This window comes from Fusarium redolens (genome assembly GCF_020744475.1).
Source record: "Fusarium redolens strain MPI-CAGE-AT-0023 chromosome Unknown BKA55scaffold_14, whole genome shotgun sequence".
Taxonomy (NCBI): domain Eukaryota; kingdom Fungi; phylum Ascomycota; class Sordariomycetes; order Hypocreales; family Nectriaceae; genus Fusarium; species Fusarium redolens.
The window spans coordinates 109,948-130,171 of NW_025763677.1; the positions used below are offsets into that span (position 1 = coordinate 109,948).

Consider the following 20,224-nt stretch of genomic DNA (forward strand, 5'->3'; position numbering starts at 1 on the left):
TTAATTAATATTTATAAAACAATATAATTTAATATTTAAGCCTAATTAAATAGCTACTTAATAGAATTTAATATTAATATTTAATAATTTTAATTATATTATATAATATTATATAATATTAATTAATATTATATCTTATATTTTAATAATATAAAATAAATAGATAAATAGTTTTATTTTTATTTTTATAAATTTAAATCTTTTATTTTTATAATATTTTAATTTTAATTTATAAATATTAACTTTAAATAATATTTATTAACTTTAAGTATAAAATAAAATTTATTTAAATTAATTAGTAATTTAGTTCTACTTTAAATAATTTAACTTAAAAATATAAGTAAGATAATTTATTTTATTAAATATTTTAAGTTAAATTGCCTTTTAATAATACTTAAGTTGCTAACACGTTTAAGTTGCCTTAATTAATTCTTTATTAGGTATAGCTTAATAAATAAATAAAAGGAAGTTCTAATTTTATTACTAGCTATTAAGCATACCGGAGTATTAATATCCTTAACTCTACTAAAGGGGACTACCTATCTTAACTGTATTTTATACTCCTCAAGTAGACTTTTCATAGTATTAACCCTATATTGCAGCCATTATATCTCTGGAAGATTGTTGCCATTAGCGCATGTAGTGCAGAGGTTGCTTCAGCAGATTCCTTGCAGCTTATCTGAGTAATAAATGCTAGCTCGTTTTCCAACGCAGCACTTCTATGTGTGGCGCACAGAGTTGGTCAGTTCAGTGGGATTTATTATTCTCGGTCTAGCGGCAAATAGCTGTTTTCATTGAGCAATGGGTATTGCGGAAAGTGGAGGTCATCTAACTAGATAATAATCATTTAAGGAGATAGAGCATATTGCCTCGTCTTAAAGCGTATATACTATGTTAGTGGCCAGTCTTAACATTTACAGTTTAAGAGATAGCAATATTACCAATATAGTAAAGTATTAAGGTATCCAATTGCTATATTATTAAAAAGCAAGAAACTACTTACTGCCATATTAAGTTCAGTTTGCACTTCCCACTGTCACTTCGGTTGTTCTCTTTAGCCTTCTACCCATATGATACCGACTTGGATTCCGCGCAATATCCTCAAGTGGAATATTATTAAGCCTTTTCAGCAGATGAGACCGCTTACTGTCTTCAATCCTTGGAACTGACGAAGAGCCACTGTCTGAAGAGGTTACCGAGGCAGCATTCGAGTAAGGGGTCTCAACCTGAAGCATATGTGAAGGAGGCAAGTTCTCAGCAACTGATTCGTGCTGCTCAGACACTATTTCCACAGGTTTAGTCTCTGTAACGACCTGCACATCGGGTAGATACCAAGACAGCCATGCAGATATAAGCATCAAAGGCATCAGAGCGAGCAGCCTTATTCCAAGGTTTTTTTCTTTGTCCCCGTGTCTCGTTGCAAAGATGATAACGCGGATTATAACGGCACCGACCTTTCCTGAAGCTGCAGCTATGCCGTTGAATGTGCCTCGATAGGTAGTTGGGAAGATCTCCGCGGCGAGCACAAAAATGAGGGTGTTGGGACCCAAGTTGAAGAAGAATTGAAGGATCCCATAACAGACAACAGCGACATGGTGACGATCGCTAGCTTCACTACCAACCAGCGTTCCTCCTGCAATAGCAAGAAGGACTGTAATGGCCAGGAATGTCGCAATCAGAATCACCTTTCTTCGGAAGAAGTCAATAATGAGAATTGACCCGATGCTACCGACCAGTGAGCCAATAGAAACAATAACAATAGATCTGAGGGCATTCTGCTCGATCATGTTGGAGATGGTGTTGTTAGAATTCCAATAGTCTTTATTCCATGGGTCATCTCCACATCCTTTAACAACATTATCGGAAGCCCGTCGAAAGTGGTGCATCACTCCAGTGGGGGAACTTGGATCATGAACCAATGTGGCCAGCGTATTGCTCAAGTCCATCGTCAAGCCGTACCAGGGAACATCCATAATAGCCCAGAGAAGAGATATGAGAACCAGTGGTCTCCATCCTTTCTTTGGTCCAGTCAAGTAGTCACACGCCTTTCCGTACCAAGTGTACCATGGCTCATCTTCATCAGTTGGTCCACCTGTCGAAAGATCGCTGTCTGTACCAATCTCTTGGATGTTCTTGTTCCGACCATACAATTTCATCGCGTTGGAAACACCTTTGCGCGGATCCTTCATAATTCCAGCGTGGAATCTCGGAGTTTCGGGTATAGTTAGACGAAGCAATATAGCTATTGCTGCAGGAATGAGAGCGACTCCAACGGTCCATCGCCACACCCTGTCTATCGCTAGTCTTCTTGTTTCTTCATCATCACCCGGATGTGACCCGCGCAAGGCGCCCAGACTGACTGCGTAAGATAGGAGACGTCCCACCGATTGCATGGAGAAGACTGCTGAGAGCATAACTCCCCTGGACTCGGTCGACGCCCACTCTGCAGTAATGATACTGGATAGAGGATACTATAAATGTTGATTAGCTCGCGCTCCTGTTTCTCGAGATGGAAATGAGATTTACTTCTGCCCCTATACCAAATCCAAGTAGAAACCTCCACCAGGCTATCCAGGAATAGATATTCATTGAGCTTTTTGACATTTTGACGGCTGTATAGCCCTCAGAAGCTTGAACCATGCCGATGGTAGCGACGATCAAGATTGTCAACTCGGCTCCGTACCACTTCTTTCTTCCCGATCGATCAGCAAGATGCCCCATCAAGAGCATCCCCAAGATCGTACCGGTCAGGGTGAGTTCATCGATGATAAGGCCAGGGTCCTGTCCGAGTCTGTTGCAGGGTGGAAAGACATAAAAGAGGGCAATGGATAAGATGTCAACGGAAAAGAGAGAGTAAGAGGATGCAAGGAAGCCGGAAGCAGCGACGAAAAAGACTCTGATCTTGAAGCCGCCATCGTCGACGATCTTTGTGATTTGCTTTTCCCGTTCACGCGTGCTCTAAAAGAGGATTAGAAGCCATCGGCTTGGATAGTGGACACTTACATAGTCGATCTCAACCAAATGTTTCACTTCCTCGTTGTAGTCAATCCAGAAGCGACATCGTCTTCTGGACTTCTTTGCAGAATTAGACTCGATATGAGTAGGATGGGGATCCATGGTGAAGTTGATGCATGATAGAGATGATGAGCGACATTTGGAAGGACAAAGGGTTCCTGATTTAATTAACTGATCAATTAGTCGCTTAGGCTGACAAGGGTTTGCCTTCTGTTGCATTCTCAGCCGCAATCATTCCACCTAGTCGCAGAGCGCCTTGCTGACATATTTATCCCTCGAATCACAGAGCCCCACACAACCCCGTGGGTTAGATATTGGACTATCGCCATCGATATTATAAGAACCGCAACAAAGTGGCTGCATTGGCACCGCATTGGTTGCCGCTTCAAGGCAGATTATATCGGAGGTGATAATGTGACCAAGAAATGGATCCCTCGCCCCCAGTTCTGAGACAGGACGATCGCTACCCTGATTTCCTCACGGACCCTCAGCGACTTTAACTTCGACAATCCCATCACACAAGCCCGCGCTTATTGCAATGACTTACAACATGTCCCTGCAGACATGGAACTTGGGACTGTCTTAGCGGTTGTCTCGCTGGTACTGCAGGTCATCAAACTAGCGGACCAAGTTATCGAGAGCTTCGAGCGACTAAAAAACTCTCCACAGGAGCTAAGAGACTTTCGCCAATCTGCCGTGCGCCTGCAGCGCCATCTCGAGGCTTTCCAAAACGATGTTTCATATTATCCCTCGGGAGATATCTTGCATGAGGATGATGTTCACGAGATTGAAGAGACACTGACGTTGTGTAAAGACCTTCTTCAGCAACAGGTTACTTCATCGAAGGGCCCGGTTGTCACGACTGTTATCCGAGGTGTTTGGACATTTAGGAATAATCAGAAGCTTGTCAAGTACAAGACTCGTATTGATACGCACTATACCCAGATTTTGGTGCCGTGTTGGTTGAGTTCTTTAAGGCAAGCCTGCTCCACCAGTTCACTCCAAAACATGTCACTAATAGGGTTTCTTTTAGTGGCAGGCATAATCCCAAGCCTCCTCTTCTATTAGGCGAGGAAGATGATACATCCGCCGCCACAGAAATCTACAACAATACCCTGATAGACTCAGCGCAGCATGTATCGCCATCGCAATACCAAGTCGCGCCAGAGCATATACAACAAATAACCGAAAGGCTTGAGAAGCTCAAGACTGCCGACGGTAAGGACGCTATCGAGGAGACACTTCGAAGCATCGACTACGGATTGAGAACATGCTGGACAGAGCTGGGCCTAGTGGAGGAGGATCTCGACGATCTCATCGACTACCCAATGCCAAACATTAAACGTATGGCTGCCTATTCCTAGACTTGAGTGCTAAGGATGATTTACTAACGGTTGTACTTACTATAGGTCGATCAACACTCAGTTACGAAGACGCACCAACTACATTGTACGTGATTGTGGCGACATAGTCCCTCGTTCACTGACCTTTCTCAGGGAGTTGGAGAGTGCGCCGCAACAACATAGACGACTGCGTCTAAGACGACTTCATATTATGGCTCGAGATGATGCGTCTCGCATCTTGCAATATCAGAATGACGATTGTACTATACACGTCACACACGTCGGTACCGTTGTCTACGTCCTGCCAGAGAAGACCCTTGACTGATGCTTTCAGTACCTTACGGTTCTATACCTTGGACTCGCAACAAGTCCTCCAAGAGAGTTTCCTTCCTCAAGAAACATCTCGTCACCGTCGTCGACAGCGAGGGCTACCATATATATCGCCTCGATCCAAAATACAAATTCGAGGACCATGAAGCATGTGATAGGTTCCAGTCAACACTTCGCGAGAGAGAAGTCCGCGGCGCTTTTGAGGCTGTCGAGATCAAAGTCAATGGTCGGATCGTTGCTCGAAGACAAATGATACGATTCTGGCATAGGGCTGAGCGCGATGGTACCATGACTAACACCGTCACCTACTACATATCATCAGGCACCTCTGCTGGAGAATATGATGAGATTAACCTAGCTGAATTCCAAACTTCTGTCACAATTCCACGTATTCGACGTCTGTCGTGGGACATTGGAAGGCGAGTCGAGTCCAACTCAGTTAATCTCATGCCATCTCAGCGAGGTTCGAGGCAGTTGCACATAACGTTCGAGACAGATGAAGGTTAGTATTTTTTCTGATCTTCTAAATAGTTTGACCTAACTGTAGGTTAGAAGCAAAGAATTTCAAAGAGAGGTTCACGGCTATGCAGAATGGGGGCTTTTCACAACCTCCGTCGCTGATCGGTGATTGTTCTACTAGAGCAGAGTCGACTCTAGCAGGCACGCCTGTGATGGGACCAGGACCGGATTCAACGACAGTGCCGATTATTGCACTCGATCTAAGTGCCCAACAGGGGCTTTTCGAAGATTGGAATACGGCGGTTTTTGATGCTGGGGCTTGTCAGATCCGTGAGCCACTTTGAACAATTTCGTTTTAGCTACCTGGGCTAATCGAGCCTCATAAACATCCGTAATCCACAGCTGGATAAATAGCGCATAATTTTTAGATAAAATATGGGACAGATGTTTGGCTTTAACCTCACTGTTTCCAAGTTCAACTGATAAGAGACGAACTGAGAAGCTAGCTGCAGTGCTATCGAAAGATCATGAAGTAGTCCAGGGCACGCATATCTGGACTGTTGGCGACCGCTTGGAGCCCGGTGCGTACAGATTAGATGCACAACGCAACAGAGTAAAAAAAACTTCTCCTTGGATAGAAAAGGCTGGGTGACAATCTCGCTGACCATGTATTCCATGAATCCGTTGATAAGGAGTGTTCTCGGCTCAAAATGAAAGCATGGTTGTACCGATGCTCTAGCTTGGTAACAAGTCCGATCGATCCTAAATGACTTCGTTCCACAATACCAATGGGGTACAAGAGATGCCTAAATAGAGAAATCAAGATTACACAATATTCCTTCCTCTGGGGTGATGAGTTCGCTTCTCGCATAAGAAAGAAGCTTAAGCGGCTTTTCCTGATTGATGATCTTCCGAGCAAAGTTCTCGAAGACTCCCTCGGCTGAAACCGTATGAGAAAGTTTCCCAAATCGCGAGCATCACTTGCTAATCCCAAGACCGCGCAAAAGCGGTCTCTTGGATCAGTACTCTGTCGGGTTAAACAGCTTTGCACAAGATGCAGCATTCTTGGCTGTATTTGAGAACCCCATGCACGATTGGCCACCATCGACGTTCAATTAGACATCTGCATGACGACAGCTGGACCTGTACCTACACTGCCGCGATACAGCCCGTTGTGGGGAGAAAGTAACGGGGTCAGCAACTTATAAGCGTTGTCAAGGTCCTCCCAATCAAGACATTCCTGGCCACAAAACAAACTAATGCTACGAGCCAGCATGATTTCTTGGTAGATCTACAGTCCTGGCAACCATTCCCTCGAAAAGACGTGGCGTGTTGCCGCCCAAACTGCCAGCTCGAAGCCGTCAGTGTTTATGTTTAGCATAGGTAATTAGTAAATATTAGCTCTATTCAATGTGTGTAGTTCCTCCACAGCACTTAGGTTGGGGAGATCACGTTTAAAATAATACAGCAGATTTATAACATAATAGGTGGAGTTGATGCGCCAACGCTTGATAAACGCAATAACCTTCGCATTAGAGTTATCGGCTGCCCACACAGCTAATGCCTCAACCTTATAATTCAACTGAACAAGTACCCTAAATCCATAAGCATAAAAGAAGGCTTCCCTAGGCTTGACAACCCCAATTTCATCTCCACCATCAACATCAATGCTCAATCATAAATAAAGAAAAATAACCATTCTACCACAAAACGCGTCGTTATATAATCTACATCCCCTACAAATCCACAGATGACGATAAGGCGTACAAATCCTATACCTCACCCATAGTCCAAGACATAAAGATGTAGCTCATCGGAAAGTTGTACGCCTTCCTTCGCCACAACAAGATCACAAGCAGCTATTAAACAACGGAAAAGTGTTAGTAGATATACATACTTAGGGCATCGCCTTATAAACCTAAAAAATACTTTAAGAGAACAGTAACAAGGTATCTCACGGATAATTGACTTTGAACTATATACAGAAATCAAGTCAGAACATGACAGAAGCCCTAAGGAATATAGGCGGCTAACTCTGTCAAGGATTTAAATACTGAAGTAAATAGGGCGCTCCATGGTCAAGCAAAGCCACGTTTCAATCACTGTGATGTGTCGACAGCTGCATCGTAGCTAAGGCTCTCTCTCGTTCATATTCACAATCATGATCAAATGCAGCATAAAACCTCCTGGATTTGACAAAGAACTTGGGCTTGTCTTTTCTAAGACTGTATCAAATGGCCTATCACTCGGAAAGGGACCATTTGTCCAATATCTCCCGCGCGCATTGAGGGATATGAACATGTCGGTGTCGACCACGATAGAAACATCAGAACCCATATATACCCTACTACTCGGCGGACTGACATCGGGAGAGGAACGTCCGCAGTCACTGCTTGCACGGCGTCTTCGAACGCAATCCCGACGGCCTGCAGGGCATAGAACTTTTCACTAACAAAAGCCTCATCGGCGGCAAAAGAATACAAGCGACCCATGCAGTGATGCATGAGGCCGGACACCAGGAAAGTAAGAAAAAGGCGTGTATATCGCGAGAGGAGAGTGCCACGACTAAGGCAAAAAGTTTTGTCTGGAAGAAAATCTCCCAGACCTGTGAATGTCTTGCGGTAAAGCTGATGCCAGAACTTTCTATAAAACACTTTAGCAGGTAACCCAAAGGCTGGTACAGTGGATAGATCACTTACCCCCAGAAACCACGAACAGTGTAACAGGCGCTTATTGGCCCATTAAGATGCGGCCAGTCTTCTGGGTGGCTCAAGCCAATCACGAGGGATACGACAACTGCGCAAGCATGATTGAGTCGGTTGCAGACGAATGTTACCAACCAGTACCCAAGTGTGCTGAAGAATCGAAATAGCAAATCCTCTAATGATAAATTCGATAGCCTGAAAAGCGTTTGTTTTTCTCTCGTGATTAGATGGGTCTCTGGAGGTGGTCCGCTCATCGCCGCATCCATAATTAGATACAAGATGAAAATCTCGGCGACCTTGGTATATACGAGACGAGCTCGTGTTATTGCGCGTCGGTGAATCATTGAGGTCTCGCCTCGTACCCCAAAACGCCGCAGATTGAAATACATACCTGCAGCCCGAAAAAGAAGCGCCACAGTGCTGACGTGATTAACGCCGTCCTTTTCCGTCTTAGTGAATAAATCGACGGTATGAATTTGCGAAATGAGGATCTGCTCCGCGCTGCTAGTAAAGAAGCCCCAACTGAGGAGACAGATATTGGATTTCTGGGCGGCGGTAATAGACGTATCCAAGACCGCTATGTAGAAGCTGTACTGGAGGTAGCCCAGGGCTAGAGTTGCTCCAACACGAAGGAGAGTTGCATTCTTTGGCACAAACACAAGAGTCGCAGCAAAGGTGAATAGAAGGAAGCACCAGATTTTGGCGATGCCAATGACTGAGCTTCCATCGGTGTGGCCCATCTCGGTCTGCTAAGTGTTAATGCAGCTGGTGTGATACGAATTCTCCAGTGAACTTCGTGAAAATATCGGATGAGATTACAACCCGAAGTTGATTGAGAAATAAGGTACTGCGAGGAGCGGTCGGTCAACTTTGGATTTTGAGTGGGGGCGTAAGTAAAGGACTTTGGTGTCGCAATAAGCCTGCTCAAGTTTTGTTAGTGCTTACTGTTAGGCAACAAAGCCGGCCAATTAGCGGCGAAGCATTAAATCCCAGTGCTTCCGGACCTCAAGATAAGTGGTTACGCAATGCTACTGAATGTGTCCTGACTTGAGCCTTTGCAAATCAGGCGCATACCTGCTCAAGAGGATTACGCAACAGATCGACGATCTCCGATCGCAAAGACTAGATACCGAGATCACGCAGATCGATCAGTAAAGGAAGCGACAGGCTGGAGAGAAGGCGAGTATACAGGGCCGCAAGCAGCAAAGCCACCAGAGCTATACCCACTTCAATTAACCATAAAGACATAGTCTCACAAAGAGACTATCGCATCGTGGGAAAGGGCTTAGATGGCCGAAACACGTGGCAGAGCATCCTTCAGGCACACGCCTAAACCTTTTTGCAAGTTCTTATCTCTTTCGCGGTCACAAGTCTACCACGATGTCACGACTGGGGCGGGGAGCCAATCAAAATGACCGTGACAGCCGGTACCTCTGCTCACACCTAAATTGGTGTATGATATAGGTACCAACAGTCAGCATTGTTACATAAAGCTACATCGCATACCTTACAACCGTACCTGCTCAGTGGGCCTCGCGCATTTCCTGATAGAGGCTGTAGAGGGCCCCCTTTTCCCTTCCTTTTTTTGAAGGGTCGAGGCTGCCCTTGGCGGAAGCCTTTGCAAGCTAGGCAAGGGGAAGGGTTATTTCTGCCTCTGTAGACATGATTAATATCTCTTTGTATGTGATTTTGCCGTGCTTTAATATCCTCGGTGTCTTCTTCTTTCCCTGTGCAACCTCTCTTTCTTGTGTGACCTTCAGCAGCATACTTATTAAAAATGGCATTATAGATACATTCCTTCCAATCCTTTAGTGTTGTGTAGGGCTTCCAATGGGGCTGTGTCGTTTCTCGCTGTAAAATGAAGCTATTCGCAAGTGTGACTTCAAGGAGGAAAGACCATAGCAACGCCTGCCAAGGCCCTCGGCGAAAGCGATGCTCATACGTTGTATATGACCGTATCTGATCGCTGCGGTCCACGTGATTCATTTCATCGTTATACTGAGCAGCAACAGTAGGGATAGGGATTATCTTGAAGCTTTCCCCGTTGAAGTACTCTTGTAGGCGTTGTTGCTCTGCCTTTGTGCCTCTTTTGGCGGGCATTTTCCTCTTTTTTGGTGTGCGCTCATGAGAAGCTCCGCTATGCACAGTCGAAAGGAAAAGCACGATATTACTATCTTTCCAAGCAATTTGGATGACCTAGGGGGACATCAAAGAGACAGATCAGTAAGGGAAATATATAGAGAAGATGTCTTTACCTTGTCATCTTCTGTAGGGATAAATACTACCTCATTATACTTTAAAATAGAGCCATCAGGGGCCTTTCCGGTCTCTTTTATCTGCTTCATCTTGGTGTTGATACCACAGTTAGGCCGTGCCGTGCCTGTGGCCCCGATACCAAGCTGCCGAAGATGACGGAAGAGCTGCGGCGATGAGAAGAGATTATCTGTAAAGACGTGATATGTCTGAGTAGGCAGCCTTTTTAGCAGGTGAACCACGACGCTCTGTGTATTGCTTAGAGAAATCTCGGTTTGTAGCTTTCCTTTCTTGCCATAGGGCTTCGCTAAAGGTAGCTCGACGATAACAGCTTTGTATGGTGATGCCTTCACATGCCAAAGCCACTGTAAAAAGTAGCCCTGTTGCGCAACAGCCCAGACTTTGAAGCCTACCGGCGTAGGCTTATTCTTGACGACTGTTGTCTCTTTTGATCTGCCTATAAAAGGGACCATACACTCATCTACAGTGAGGTTAGTCCCAGGATGATAGAGCTCACACGACACCTTTTGTATGTGTTTAGACCACTCTTCAGCCGCTTGGAAGGTCTTTGGAAGGTCCCCCTCATTCGTCACATCAAGCTTGGTGTGGTCAAAGGTACGGAAATACCTTGTGATAAGCTCGAACTTCGTCAGGGGCATGAACTTGATGATTGAGTGAAGGGGGCGTTGATCTCCTAGGCTAGGGGATTTCCAATGGTCCCTTATCGTTGTTTCCCTATGAATTCCTAGGTAAATCATGATTCCAAGACATACATAGGCTGTTGCAGTAGAGAGGCCTTCCCACTTGAGGATACGCGAATGTTCGGTCAGGGGGGTGTTCCAGTTATCAATAACGGCATTTTCGATCAAGTAAGCGACCCAGCTGTTGGTGTATTTAATCCATGACTGTATAAGGGAAATAGGTAGGAAAAGCTGGAATAATTCAAGTGGTTCTTGGGGCAGGGCTTCGATCTTGAAATCACGATACTGCAGGTGGAAAGGTTGAAAATCACGGCCGCAGCTCTCTTCGGGCGGAAAATTAGGCACGCCGGTGGGGTCATTAGCCGCTCTTAAAGGCAGGGGGTTAAAGCTGCTATCGTCTATGAAATCTTGTATCTTTTGAGAGCTCATTGTTTCCTTGGAGACACTGTAGGAGTAATTTGTATAAGGATTTTGATGAATTTGGTGGTGTTTTTTGAAGCAGTTGTCTGACAGGGAACCTTTCGTACCCCGCAGGTACTAGCCTAGTAAGCGGAAAAAGTGGGACGGGTGACCCCGTGGTAGACTTGTGACCGTAGAAGAGATACATGCATAATGGGCTCCGCAAGAAGCACAGAGCACTGCTCTTAAAGCCTAACTTTATATTAATATTAAACTTTATATTTTATATTATCTCTTTGACTGGCACAAGACTGCAACGGGGTCACGACAGGGGTCTAGAGCCAATCAAAATTAGCACAACTCAAGGTACATCCCCACGCACCTAATTTTGCGTGTAATAGAAGTACCAGCAGCTCGCTGTGTTACAAATAGCTACCTTACATACTTTGCAGCCGTATCGGGTCTGTGACCGCTGCTGATTTCCTGATATTGGCTGTAGATAACCTCCTTGTTTGCTTCTTTTTTTGAAGGGTCGAGGCTGCCCTTGCCGGAAGCCTTTGCAAGCTAGGCAGTCGGAAAATCACGATATTCTAGGCTGAAAGGTTGAAAATCATCACCGCAGCCCTCTTCGGGCGGAATATCAGGTGCGCCGGTGGGATCATTAGCAGCTGCTATAAAAGGCAGGCTATCAAAGCTATGATCATCTAGTATATGTATCTCTTGGGAGCTCATCGTTTCAATTGAGACTTGTTAGGGTCAATTTATATGAGGATTTTGATGATTTTGGTGGTGTTGAAAGAAGCAGCTGTCTGACGGGGAACTTTACGTACCCTGCAGGTACCTGAAAAAAAGCGGGGTAAGTTACATTTTGCAGTCTTGTGCCGGTCAAAGAGATAACTTTATTATAGGCTGCTGATAATATTTTATATCTTATTAGGCTTCTTACCTGTTAATGTATATAAATCCCATTACTACAGACAGGATAAGTGCTAAACAAATACCCATATTTCGAAGCGCGTTCATCACGATATCCTTTGTGGCCTCTTCCATGTTTTCTTGGAACTGCCCACTTCCTTTATTTCCATCGGGAAACGCAACATCAGGAATAGCCGTTCCCAGAAATTTGCAAAGTGGCTCCCTACAAGAATGTGAGACGGGTTTTTTTCTAGTAGCTCAATCGAATGGGTGGACTTACCATTTGTCTTCCACGCTCCACTCCAGGAAGGGTCGCTGGTCGTCTGCCAATCTTCTCTTGAGCCGCTTATAATGTTCTTCAAAAACTTGCTTGCCATACTGCTCGAAGTCTCCTCTGTAGGAGTCCTTCATAACAAGTTCAAAATTCCACTAAAGCCATCAAATACTCGTGTCGAACCAATTTAGCACCCGCATAAGCCAGCTGAAGACTTCGAGGCATGTCTTCTTCAAGCTTTCATACCAAGCATCCACATTTCGGCGTCAATTAAGAATGACTTTTGAGTTGGGGTAGTTGGACAAGAGCTCCTCGCCAAAAACATTCGCTGGTCTATCTGTAGCCACCCCGCAATTGGCAAGGACAGAGTAAAATCAATGGACTCTTGGAAATTTGAATCATGAAGTTTCCGGCTCATCAACGGCATCCAAAATGCGCTGTCCTCTCTTTGGATTGCTGGGACTTATTGTTGTGCGTAGCTCATGGTTACCGGAAACCTTATTCTTTCGCTTGTATGCTCGGCTATACAAAAGACCCAGCGTCTTCGACTAAATTTGAGTCTCTAACTATCTGCAACCTCTTCCATGAATAAATCATAAACTCCATCGCCTATGTACCTATTTCTATATATCCATAAAAGCCTAGCGGATTCATTTTGAAAATTAACTGCACTGTTGAAGTAGAAGAAAATGCAAAGCCTCATTCATAATTTACTATACAATAGAGCTCTCAACTTCTCCAACCTCCAGCTCAGACCTGTCAAACTCTATTGGAACCTGCAGATCATCGATTCCAAAGTCATAGGTGACAAACTCATTTATATCCTCTAGCATTTGAGTTGTCAGTGAAAACTGATCCTGGCTGGCCTCCTCGGACGCTTTATCCCCATCTGCACAAGCCTTATCATGCTCGTAAGTGCTAGCATCGACGTTTTGATCCGGGGAACCCATGTCCATGAAAAATAGTCTAGGAGATGGCAAACGCGCTGAACGAGTTGCAGCGAGGCCAAGCGTTGAGTCCTCTGAGTATCGCCCGAGAGCTAACGAGTGGTCAATAGTTCGAGAAAGCCGGAAGTATAGAACGGGTTCTTTTACAAGGACGTTACCCCAGTCATTGGCATACTCGCTATCGTTGATAAGTTGCGACTTTAATCCGAGATACTGAACGGCATTTCTGCTATGACCGTTCTGGGAGACGGTCTCATGTTCGGCATCCTGTACAGTTGCATAATCGATAGCCGTTCTGATAAAGGTCCATACATCATCAACTCCATCGTAGAGCTTCTGCATAGCCTTCATTGTTTCAACATATACATTAAGCTTTCCTTGCTTCTGGGCTATCTGTAGTGGCCTTTTTGCAAGTCTAACATCAAGGATATGTAGCACCAGTGGAACAGCGATATATGCAGCACTAGCGATAGAATATCAGCAATAGTAAATTACAAATCAGGTATCGACTCACATGCTAATTGGCAAGAACCTTTCCAACCTCAGTTGGATAAGTTCTTTGAGATTTTCTGTAATTCCGAGGGCAGCATCCTCAATTCTGCTTTTTGTTTGTTGCAGTTCTGAAGTTGCTTCTGCCAGCCCCTGACTGATAATGAAGGCCTTGTGTTGATACAGTGCAAAGCAAGCAGCGCTTTGTGATTGTTAGAGATGAGTGACTACATAAATATACCTTGATGAGGTTACTTACTAATAGTATATATATAGTAAGTTTGTGTACAAAACAAGAGATTCTTCGCGAGTTATGATACCAGCAGGGGTTGGAAACTGAATAGTTGCTCTTTCAAACCAAGCCTCCAAGCCAGCTTCACAAGACTGCAGGGATTTGCTTGCTTGTTGAGAGTCACAGACCACTGGGGACTCGACACCAGTTAAGCGGCCTGTAGGATAGACGATCTTAATGACATCAGTGAGCGGAACAGCCAGCTCACATAGCGTGATAAATAACCGGACTAGGGTTCGTTTTGTCTGTGATCCATAGACCCGAGACCCGTCAATCTCTCGTGCGAAGTCTTTCTCGGTAGGCAAATAGCTCCCTTGAGCTAGATCGAGCGACGTAATATGTAATTGTCTTCGCATACCAAGAGGCAAAATTCGATCCCGTAATATACAGCACCACCACAGGCGTTTTAACTCAGTTACCGGAGTCAAACTCTGGTTCAAGCTCGTATGAAATTGATCTGCACCTGCGGCCTGCGCTAGGTGGATGGCAGTCGAGAGCCAAATAGAATTGGTGCGTTTTCGGTCCTTCATTGTTCCATTATAAGAGAGTAGAAGTGCTCCCTGCGCGCTAGACACAAGGTTCCTCTCACTACAAAGATCGAACAAGAGCTGCAGCTGTAGGTCAGTCGGGATGCGCTTGCCAGGTCAAGGGAACAGTTAGGATGAACCTACCTTACTGCGACGGTAGTACGTGTCTCTTGCATTGTGTACTGAGGCAAATCCAAGACTTCGGAGAGTTGAAAAAGGAAGGAACTATAAAATTAGCAAATCCAGTATTAAGAAACATAGAGCTCGTGACATACACTACATGCAGTGAATAGCATGGCTTGAAAAACAAAGAGAGATAAATTTGATCTGGAGCGTATAGGTCGTCCATAAATGTCCCAGAACCAGGCTTCATCCAAGAGCGGAAGCGCTGGGTGAACATGTAAGAAGTACTCTTTAACGAACTCATCTAAAGCCTCTGGAGTTGGGACTCGAAAGCAGCCCTGGGCCTCAAGATAGTTTATATCATCGGGTAATAATCCGGAGAGATCAAGATCGAGAAAAGAATAATAGGAGTATATGATGTGGGATTGACTGCATAGCTTCGCATCTGAGGTTGAGGTTGGCTTGGGCTCGGTTTGATGGAACCTTGGACTTTCTGAGATAATTGTGAGATCAGAATTTTTGCGATGGTTTATAGTCATTTCAAACTTGCCAGGTCCTTTATCGGTTTCTTCTGCTGGACCCTGAATGAGTCTTTCAACAGGGTAATCTATCTCAGCTTGATCCCAGATTGCCTCAAAGCACATAGATGGGCTTTCGGGACCACATTCTACTGAGAGCCCCGGCTCTAGACATGAATCCTTCGGCGAATCTGCATCATCTGATGCAGGAAGGCTTGGGTCTTTTGGTAGAAGGACCTGCAAGCTGTTTCTGAACTGTGTCCGCTGCTGTTTTTCAACAACGACTGGAGGCCGTTTGCGACTTGGCTAGGTTAGCTTATGTTGGTGCTGTTTATCCAGGAAACCTACTACTTGGTGCGTCTGTCTTTGACAACACACTGAATGTTATCAAGGGCACAATTGGTGCACTGATGTGGTCTATGGGTGACATCGCACCGGACCTTGCGAGAGCGACAGGCTACACAAGCTTTGCTGGCTCGCTTCCGCCGGGGATTTATGCTGGGGGATATCACTTCCTGCATTGTGGGTTCTGAGTAATGTTTCGGTAGCGATGATGATGGATTTTGGATCAAGTAAGTTAGGTGAAAGTTCTGAACTCCCCCTTCCTAAACTATTTCGCGGCAACAAGGAGACCACTTCTGAACGCGGGGTAAAGCGCGGGGAAACGTAAACTCTATCCATACTTAGTCTAGCTACAAAGTAATGTTCTCTATTAAATTCAGTAATTTGCTCTGTTGACTCGACTGTATTGAGTCAGCATGCGTGAGTTCTAACTCCGCTCTGTTTTGCCAATCCACGCTATTTCCTAAAGTAGTAAGTCAGGGTGCAAAACAAGATTTACATCAGCCACAAGACTTGACACCTGAGCACTCATTTTCTGCCGAGGTTGAATTCCTGCCAATCAATTCATGTTTTCAGAGTCAGTAATGCAAACCCTCAGCCAGGACTATCTCAAGCTCTGAGGCAACGTCAGTGAATGTAACCATATCTGGGATCTGGGTTTTATGGCTTTCACTTTTAGAAGGTTATAATAACTACAAGTTTATAATGAAATGGCGGTAAGATAACAACTACCAAGTAATAACTGGTTTAACTGTTTTTCCAGTTTTCATGTCTTTTAAAGCAGTCTCAAAATCTTCTGGCTTTACAGGATTGTTAGTTCACCTTACTTACTATAAGAATAAATAGACACACCTTATAGAAGCTAATCAGCTTATCGATTGGGAGCTTTCCTTCTCGATACCATTGGATCATTAATGGTAGATACTATAATTATATTAGAGCCCGGACTGTTGCCTGTAATGTTTGAGTTCGTACCTCGGAAGGGATAGCATCGCCTTCAATAGTTCCTCGAATGATTTTCCCAGTCTGTCTTCTATTAGCATCTCAAAGATAAATAATATCGAGTACATACCTGCATAAATGTAACAAGATGAAGATCCATCATGGCATCGAGTGGTGGTACTCCAACAAAGATTAGTTGGCCTCTGTTGGCAGTAAAATCTAGACCTGCTCTGATGAGGCCCATATTCCCTGTCGTGTCAATCGTTATGGAAGATCCTCTTCCACCAGTGACTCTTTGGATCTCCTCTTTTATGTCAATGTTCTCATCAGCTGTGTTGATCACATGAGTTGCTCCAAGGGCTGACGCTAATTTCAGTCTCTCCGGTACGCGATCAATACCGATGATAGTCTGGCAAGCCTGCATCTTTGCTGCCTGGAAGACCCATTAGCTTGTCCTTCGCGTTCTTGAGCGTCATCTCTCACCATTATCGAAACCAATCCGACGCCCCCAAGACCTATAACTGCGATTCTGTCTTTCTCGTTTGCTTTGGCAACATTTTCAACTGTCGCCGCACCAGTCTGAAATCCGCAACCAAGCGGCGCGAATAACTTCAATTCCTCTTCAGTTTCAATGATATTGGTCACATTTACAACAGACGTTTCCTTGACAACTGCCAGTTCAGCAAAGGACGACTGACCGAAGAAGTTGCCACGCAAATCGGACCCCTCTGCGGTATAAGTTGCATCCTCGCCGCCATAATTGACTTCGGTAAACTTGCTGCAAAAAGACGGATGATCTTCTTTGCAGTCATGGCAGTCTTTGCAATTGTGAAAAGAGAGAAGCACAAAGTCACCAGCGCGAGCTTTCGTTACCCCCGGCCCTACTTCCACTACAACACCTGCACCTAAACACGAATATCAGTTATCATGGCGCTAAGAACAGGGTTATATTTTGACCTCACCTTCGTGCCCTAAGACTTTGGGGTATGGGATCTGATCGGCAGGCCAGGTGGCAAAGATGAGGTCTGTGTGACAAATGCCAGTAGCAACGACTCGAACAAGGAGTTCACTGCGACGAATTGCCCGCAGAGACCCGTGTACGAGTTTCAAGTCAGGCGTAGTGCCTTGAGGCTCGTATGCTGCGATGATTTTGGTGTTCATAATTGCGAATGACAAAGCTGTTTGGACACGAAATTTAAGTTGATGTCTCTAAACAAGTAAGGATCACGATTTATTGAAGAAACCATGTGCAACATGACTAGCCTAAATCAAGCTAGTGAGAATCTTATCCCCACGGTTCAGTTCAACCGACGCGAAAAGCCCTCGGCAGAAATACCAAGCCAACCGGGGCGAATAACTTAGTCTCGTGATGGCATGTAACTAGCTCATTATGGATATGGCTGTCGGCTGAGGCACCCTGGGGTTGCGGGGTAAAGCCTTGGCTAAACTTCGCACGAGTAAAGAAGACTTATATCAAGCCTCGAGGCAGAAGTGATATACATAAACTACCTATTACCAATCTTTCAAAGGCATTTCTTTGAGCAGAAGACACGTCCCGAACTATTAACCCTACAAATTATAGGAACCACAATGACTGCCGCTACTTATCCAGAGAAGCTGGATTTCTCAACCTTTTCCAACATTATCAATGGCCAAGTCAGAGGTACCGCGGTAACACGACATGGTGTCAACCCTTCAACATTCGAGACGTTGCCACCATGTCCCGTGTCAACCCAAGCAGACGTTGAAGAAGCTGTACAAGCAGCCCGCTCTGCATTCAAACTTTGGAAAACGACGCCTATTGAGGTTCGAAAAGAGAACATCAAGGGTTTGGCAGCTGCACTCTTGGCACAGAAGGAAGATTTCTCACGTCTGCTTATAAAGGAGCAGGGAAAGCCTGTAAGTCTAGAATCTTGGTTTAAATGATAGGTCGAAGAAGCTCACAGATTCACTCTAGACTATGTTTGCCGACCATGAGATCGTCCGGGGAGCTCACTGGCTTACTGGGACCTGCGAGCTTGAGATGCCTGTGGACGAGGTAGATAACGACCCAGAGAGACGCATCTTCACTCGTTATGTACCTCTGGGAGTGGTTGTCGGAATCGTTCCATGGAATTGTACGTCTCGAGAGCCCTGTCTCGTCTTCAAGTCTCAAGTTAACTTGGCGTTGTAGATCCCATTATGCTTCTGTGCGGAAAGCTTGGCCCGGCACTGATGGCAGGCAACTGTATCATCGTTAAGCCTTCTCCCTTTACACCCTATTGCGGCATCAAAATCGTCGAGCTTGCACAGCATTTCTTCCCACCTGGCGTAGTACAGGTCCTCAGTGGAGGCGATGATCTAGGTCCAATGTTAACAGCTCATCCAGGCATTGACAAGATCAGCTTCACAGGCTCGACGGCAACAGGTAAAAAGGTCATGGAGAGTGCCAGCAAGAATCTGACTAGAGTTACTCTGGAACTGTAAGTACATCTAAGTCCAGTTGAGCCTATCACGGCAGAACACAACAGCTGACATGAGATAGGGGAGGAAATGATGCTGCGATTGTATGCCCAGATGCAGACGTAGAGAATTCAGCTTCTCAGATTGCAGTAGCTGCATTTATGAATGCAGGCCAGATCTGTATTGCTGTCAAACGCATTTACGTGCATCAAGATATATATGACACTTTCAAGGCCTGCCTCATCAGGCACTTATCGCAGCTCAAAGTCGGCGATGGATTCGCAGATGGCACCTTTATGGGGCCAGTTCAGAACGAACTCCAATTTGAGCGTGTGAAGGTACACCTGGATGAGATAGCAAAAAACAATTATGCTGTCTTGCAGGGTGGAGATATGCCAGAGGGTCAGCAGAAAGGGTTCTTTATCCAACCCACCCTTGTGGATAACCCGCCGGATGATAGCAAAATCGTCACCGAGGAACCATTCGGGCCAGTAGTGCCTTTGCTAAAGTGGTCTGGTGTAAACGAGGTCTTATCCCGTGTCAACGCAAGTGACATGGGCTTGGGAGCTTCAATTTGGACGGCTGATGAGGAGCTTGGCATGCGCATCGCTGAGGGTCTTGATGTTGGTAGTGTTTGGTTCAATGAGCATCTAGCCATTGAACCTACAGCTACGTTCGGAGGTCACAAAAAGAGCGGTTTAGGGCGCGAATGGGGGGTTGATGGACTGCGAGGTTATTGCAACTCCAAGACATTTTTTATTAAAAGAACCAAGTAGAATCACTATGTAGACAGTCACGGATTATTATGGCGTGAAAACAGATTTAATCACTTATTTTAAAACACTTGGGGTGATGTTTTAACGCCTAAACCACTGTATATACTTAACAACTTGTAATGCAACTGTGAAGTACTTTTTGCACCTTTCCTTACTCAGAGAGCTGGGAATATTTAAGCCAAGCATCTTAAGAAGAACAAGCAAACTATTCATGCCCACTGCTCCGTTGCAAGTCGTTGAGTGCATACGGCAATTCCGTTTTTTAGCCAAGTTAGTGAGTCACTATTCACGGCTCACGGTTACCGGCACAAAACAAGCCACTCATGAATCGCCTTTACGAATCAAAGCACCTTTGCTCAGTCCACTCTTCCCCAGATTCCCCGCAATTCCCCAGTATACGCTAATCTTTGTGCTATGCCTATTGAGATGACC

At 45.0% G+C, this 20,224-nt stretch overlaps 6 protein-coding genes across 6 annotated transcripts; 2 read left to right on the plus strand and 4 right to left on the minus strand.

Annotated features, from left to right (window-relative positions):
* Nucleotides 1-966: 966 nt before the first annotated feature.
* Nucleotides 967-3,216, minus strand: BKA55DRAFT_620901 (major facilitator superfamily domain-containing protein). The gene is made up of 3 exons (XM_046196767.1): nucleotides 3,004-3,216; nucleotides 2,527-2,958; nucleotides 967-2,471 (listed from the first exon to the last, which is right to left on the minus strand). The coding sequence occupies exons 1-3, from the start codon at nucleotides 3,115-3,117 to the stop codon at nucleotides 1,017-1,019; spliced, it is 2,001 nt and encodes a 666-aa protein (XP_046045708.1). The 5' UTR covers nucleotides 3,118-3,216; the 3' UTR covers nucleotides 967-1,016.
* Nucleotides 3,217-3,579: 363 nt separating this feature from the next.
* On the plus strand, nucleotides 3,580-5,491 carry BKA55DRAFT_678328 (uncharacterized protein; the record flags this gene model as incomplete). Its single annotated transcript, XM_046198133.1, has 6 exons — nucleotides 3,580-3,926; nucleotides 4,037-4,359; nucleotides 4,425-4,464; nucleotides 4,512-4,618; nucleotides 4,693-5,190; nucleotides 5,241-5,491. 6 exons carry the CDS (start codon nucleotides 3,580-3,582, stop codon nucleotides 5,489-5,491), a joined length of 1,566 nt encoding a protein of 521 aa, XP_046045709.1.
* Nucleotides 5,492-7,366: 1,875 nt separating this feature from the next.
* On the minus strand, nucleotides 7,367-8,592 carry BKA55DRAFT_519253 (membrane bound O-acyl transferase family-domain-containing protein; the record flags this gene model as incomplete). Its single annotated transcript, XM_046188327.1, has 2 exons — nucleotides 7,367-7,790; nucleotides 7,847-8,592. 2 exons carry the CDS (start codon nucleotides 8,590-8,592, stop codon nucleotides 7,367-7,369), a joined length of 1,170 nt encoding a protein of 389 aa, XP_046045710.1.
* Nucleotides 8,593-13,046: 4,454 nt separating this feature from the next.
* BKA55DRAFT_114597 (uncharacterized protein) lies at nucleotides 13,047-15,956 on the minus strand. Its single transcript, XM_046184745.1, has 6 exons — nucleotides 15,639-15,956; nucleotides 14,925-15,591; nucleotides 14,794-14,874; nucleotides 14,090-14,730; nucleotides 13,856-14,032; nucleotides 13,047-13,804 (listed from the first exon to the last, which is right to left on the minus strand). The coding sequence occupies exons 1-6, from the start codon at nucleotides 15,809-15,811 to the stop codon at nucleotides 13,108-13,110; spliced, it is 2,436 nt and encodes an 811-aa protein (XP_046045711.1). The 5' UTR covers nucleotides 15,812-15,956; the 3' UTR covers nucleotides 13,047-13,107.
* Nucleotides 15,957-15,982: 26 nt separating this feature from the next.
* Nucleotides 15,983-17,858, minus strand: BKA55DRAFT_114648 (chaperonin 10-like protein). Its single transcript, XM_046184746.1, has 5 exons — nucleotides 17,537-17,858; nucleotides 17,058-17,479; nucleotides 16,705-17,007; nucleotides 16,608-16,658; nucleotides 15,983-16,556 (listed from the first exon to the last, which is right to left on the minus strand). Exons 1-5 carry the CDS (start codon nucleotides 17,733-17,735, stop codon nucleotides 16,446-16,448), a joined length of 1,086 nt encoding a protein of 361 aa, XP_046045712.1. The 5' UTR covers nucleotides 17,736-17,858; the 3' UTR covers nucleotides 15,983-16,445.
* Nucleotides 17,859-18,164: 306 nt separating this feature from the next.
* On the plus strand, nucleotides 18,165-19,792 carry BKA55DRAFT_693464 (Aldehyde/histidinol dehydrogenase; the record flags this gene model as incomplete). The annotated part of the gene is made up of 4 exons (XM_046199919.1): nucleotides 18,165-18,473; nucleotides 18,532-18,691; nucleotides 18,748-19,036; nucleotides 19,099-19,792. The coding sequence occupies 4 exons, from the start codon at nucleotides 18,165-18,167 to the stop codon at nucleotides 19,790-19,792; spliced, it is 1,452 nt and encodes a 483-aa protein (XP_046045713.1).
* Between the last annotated feature and the right edge of the window lie 432 nt (nucleotides 19,793-20,224).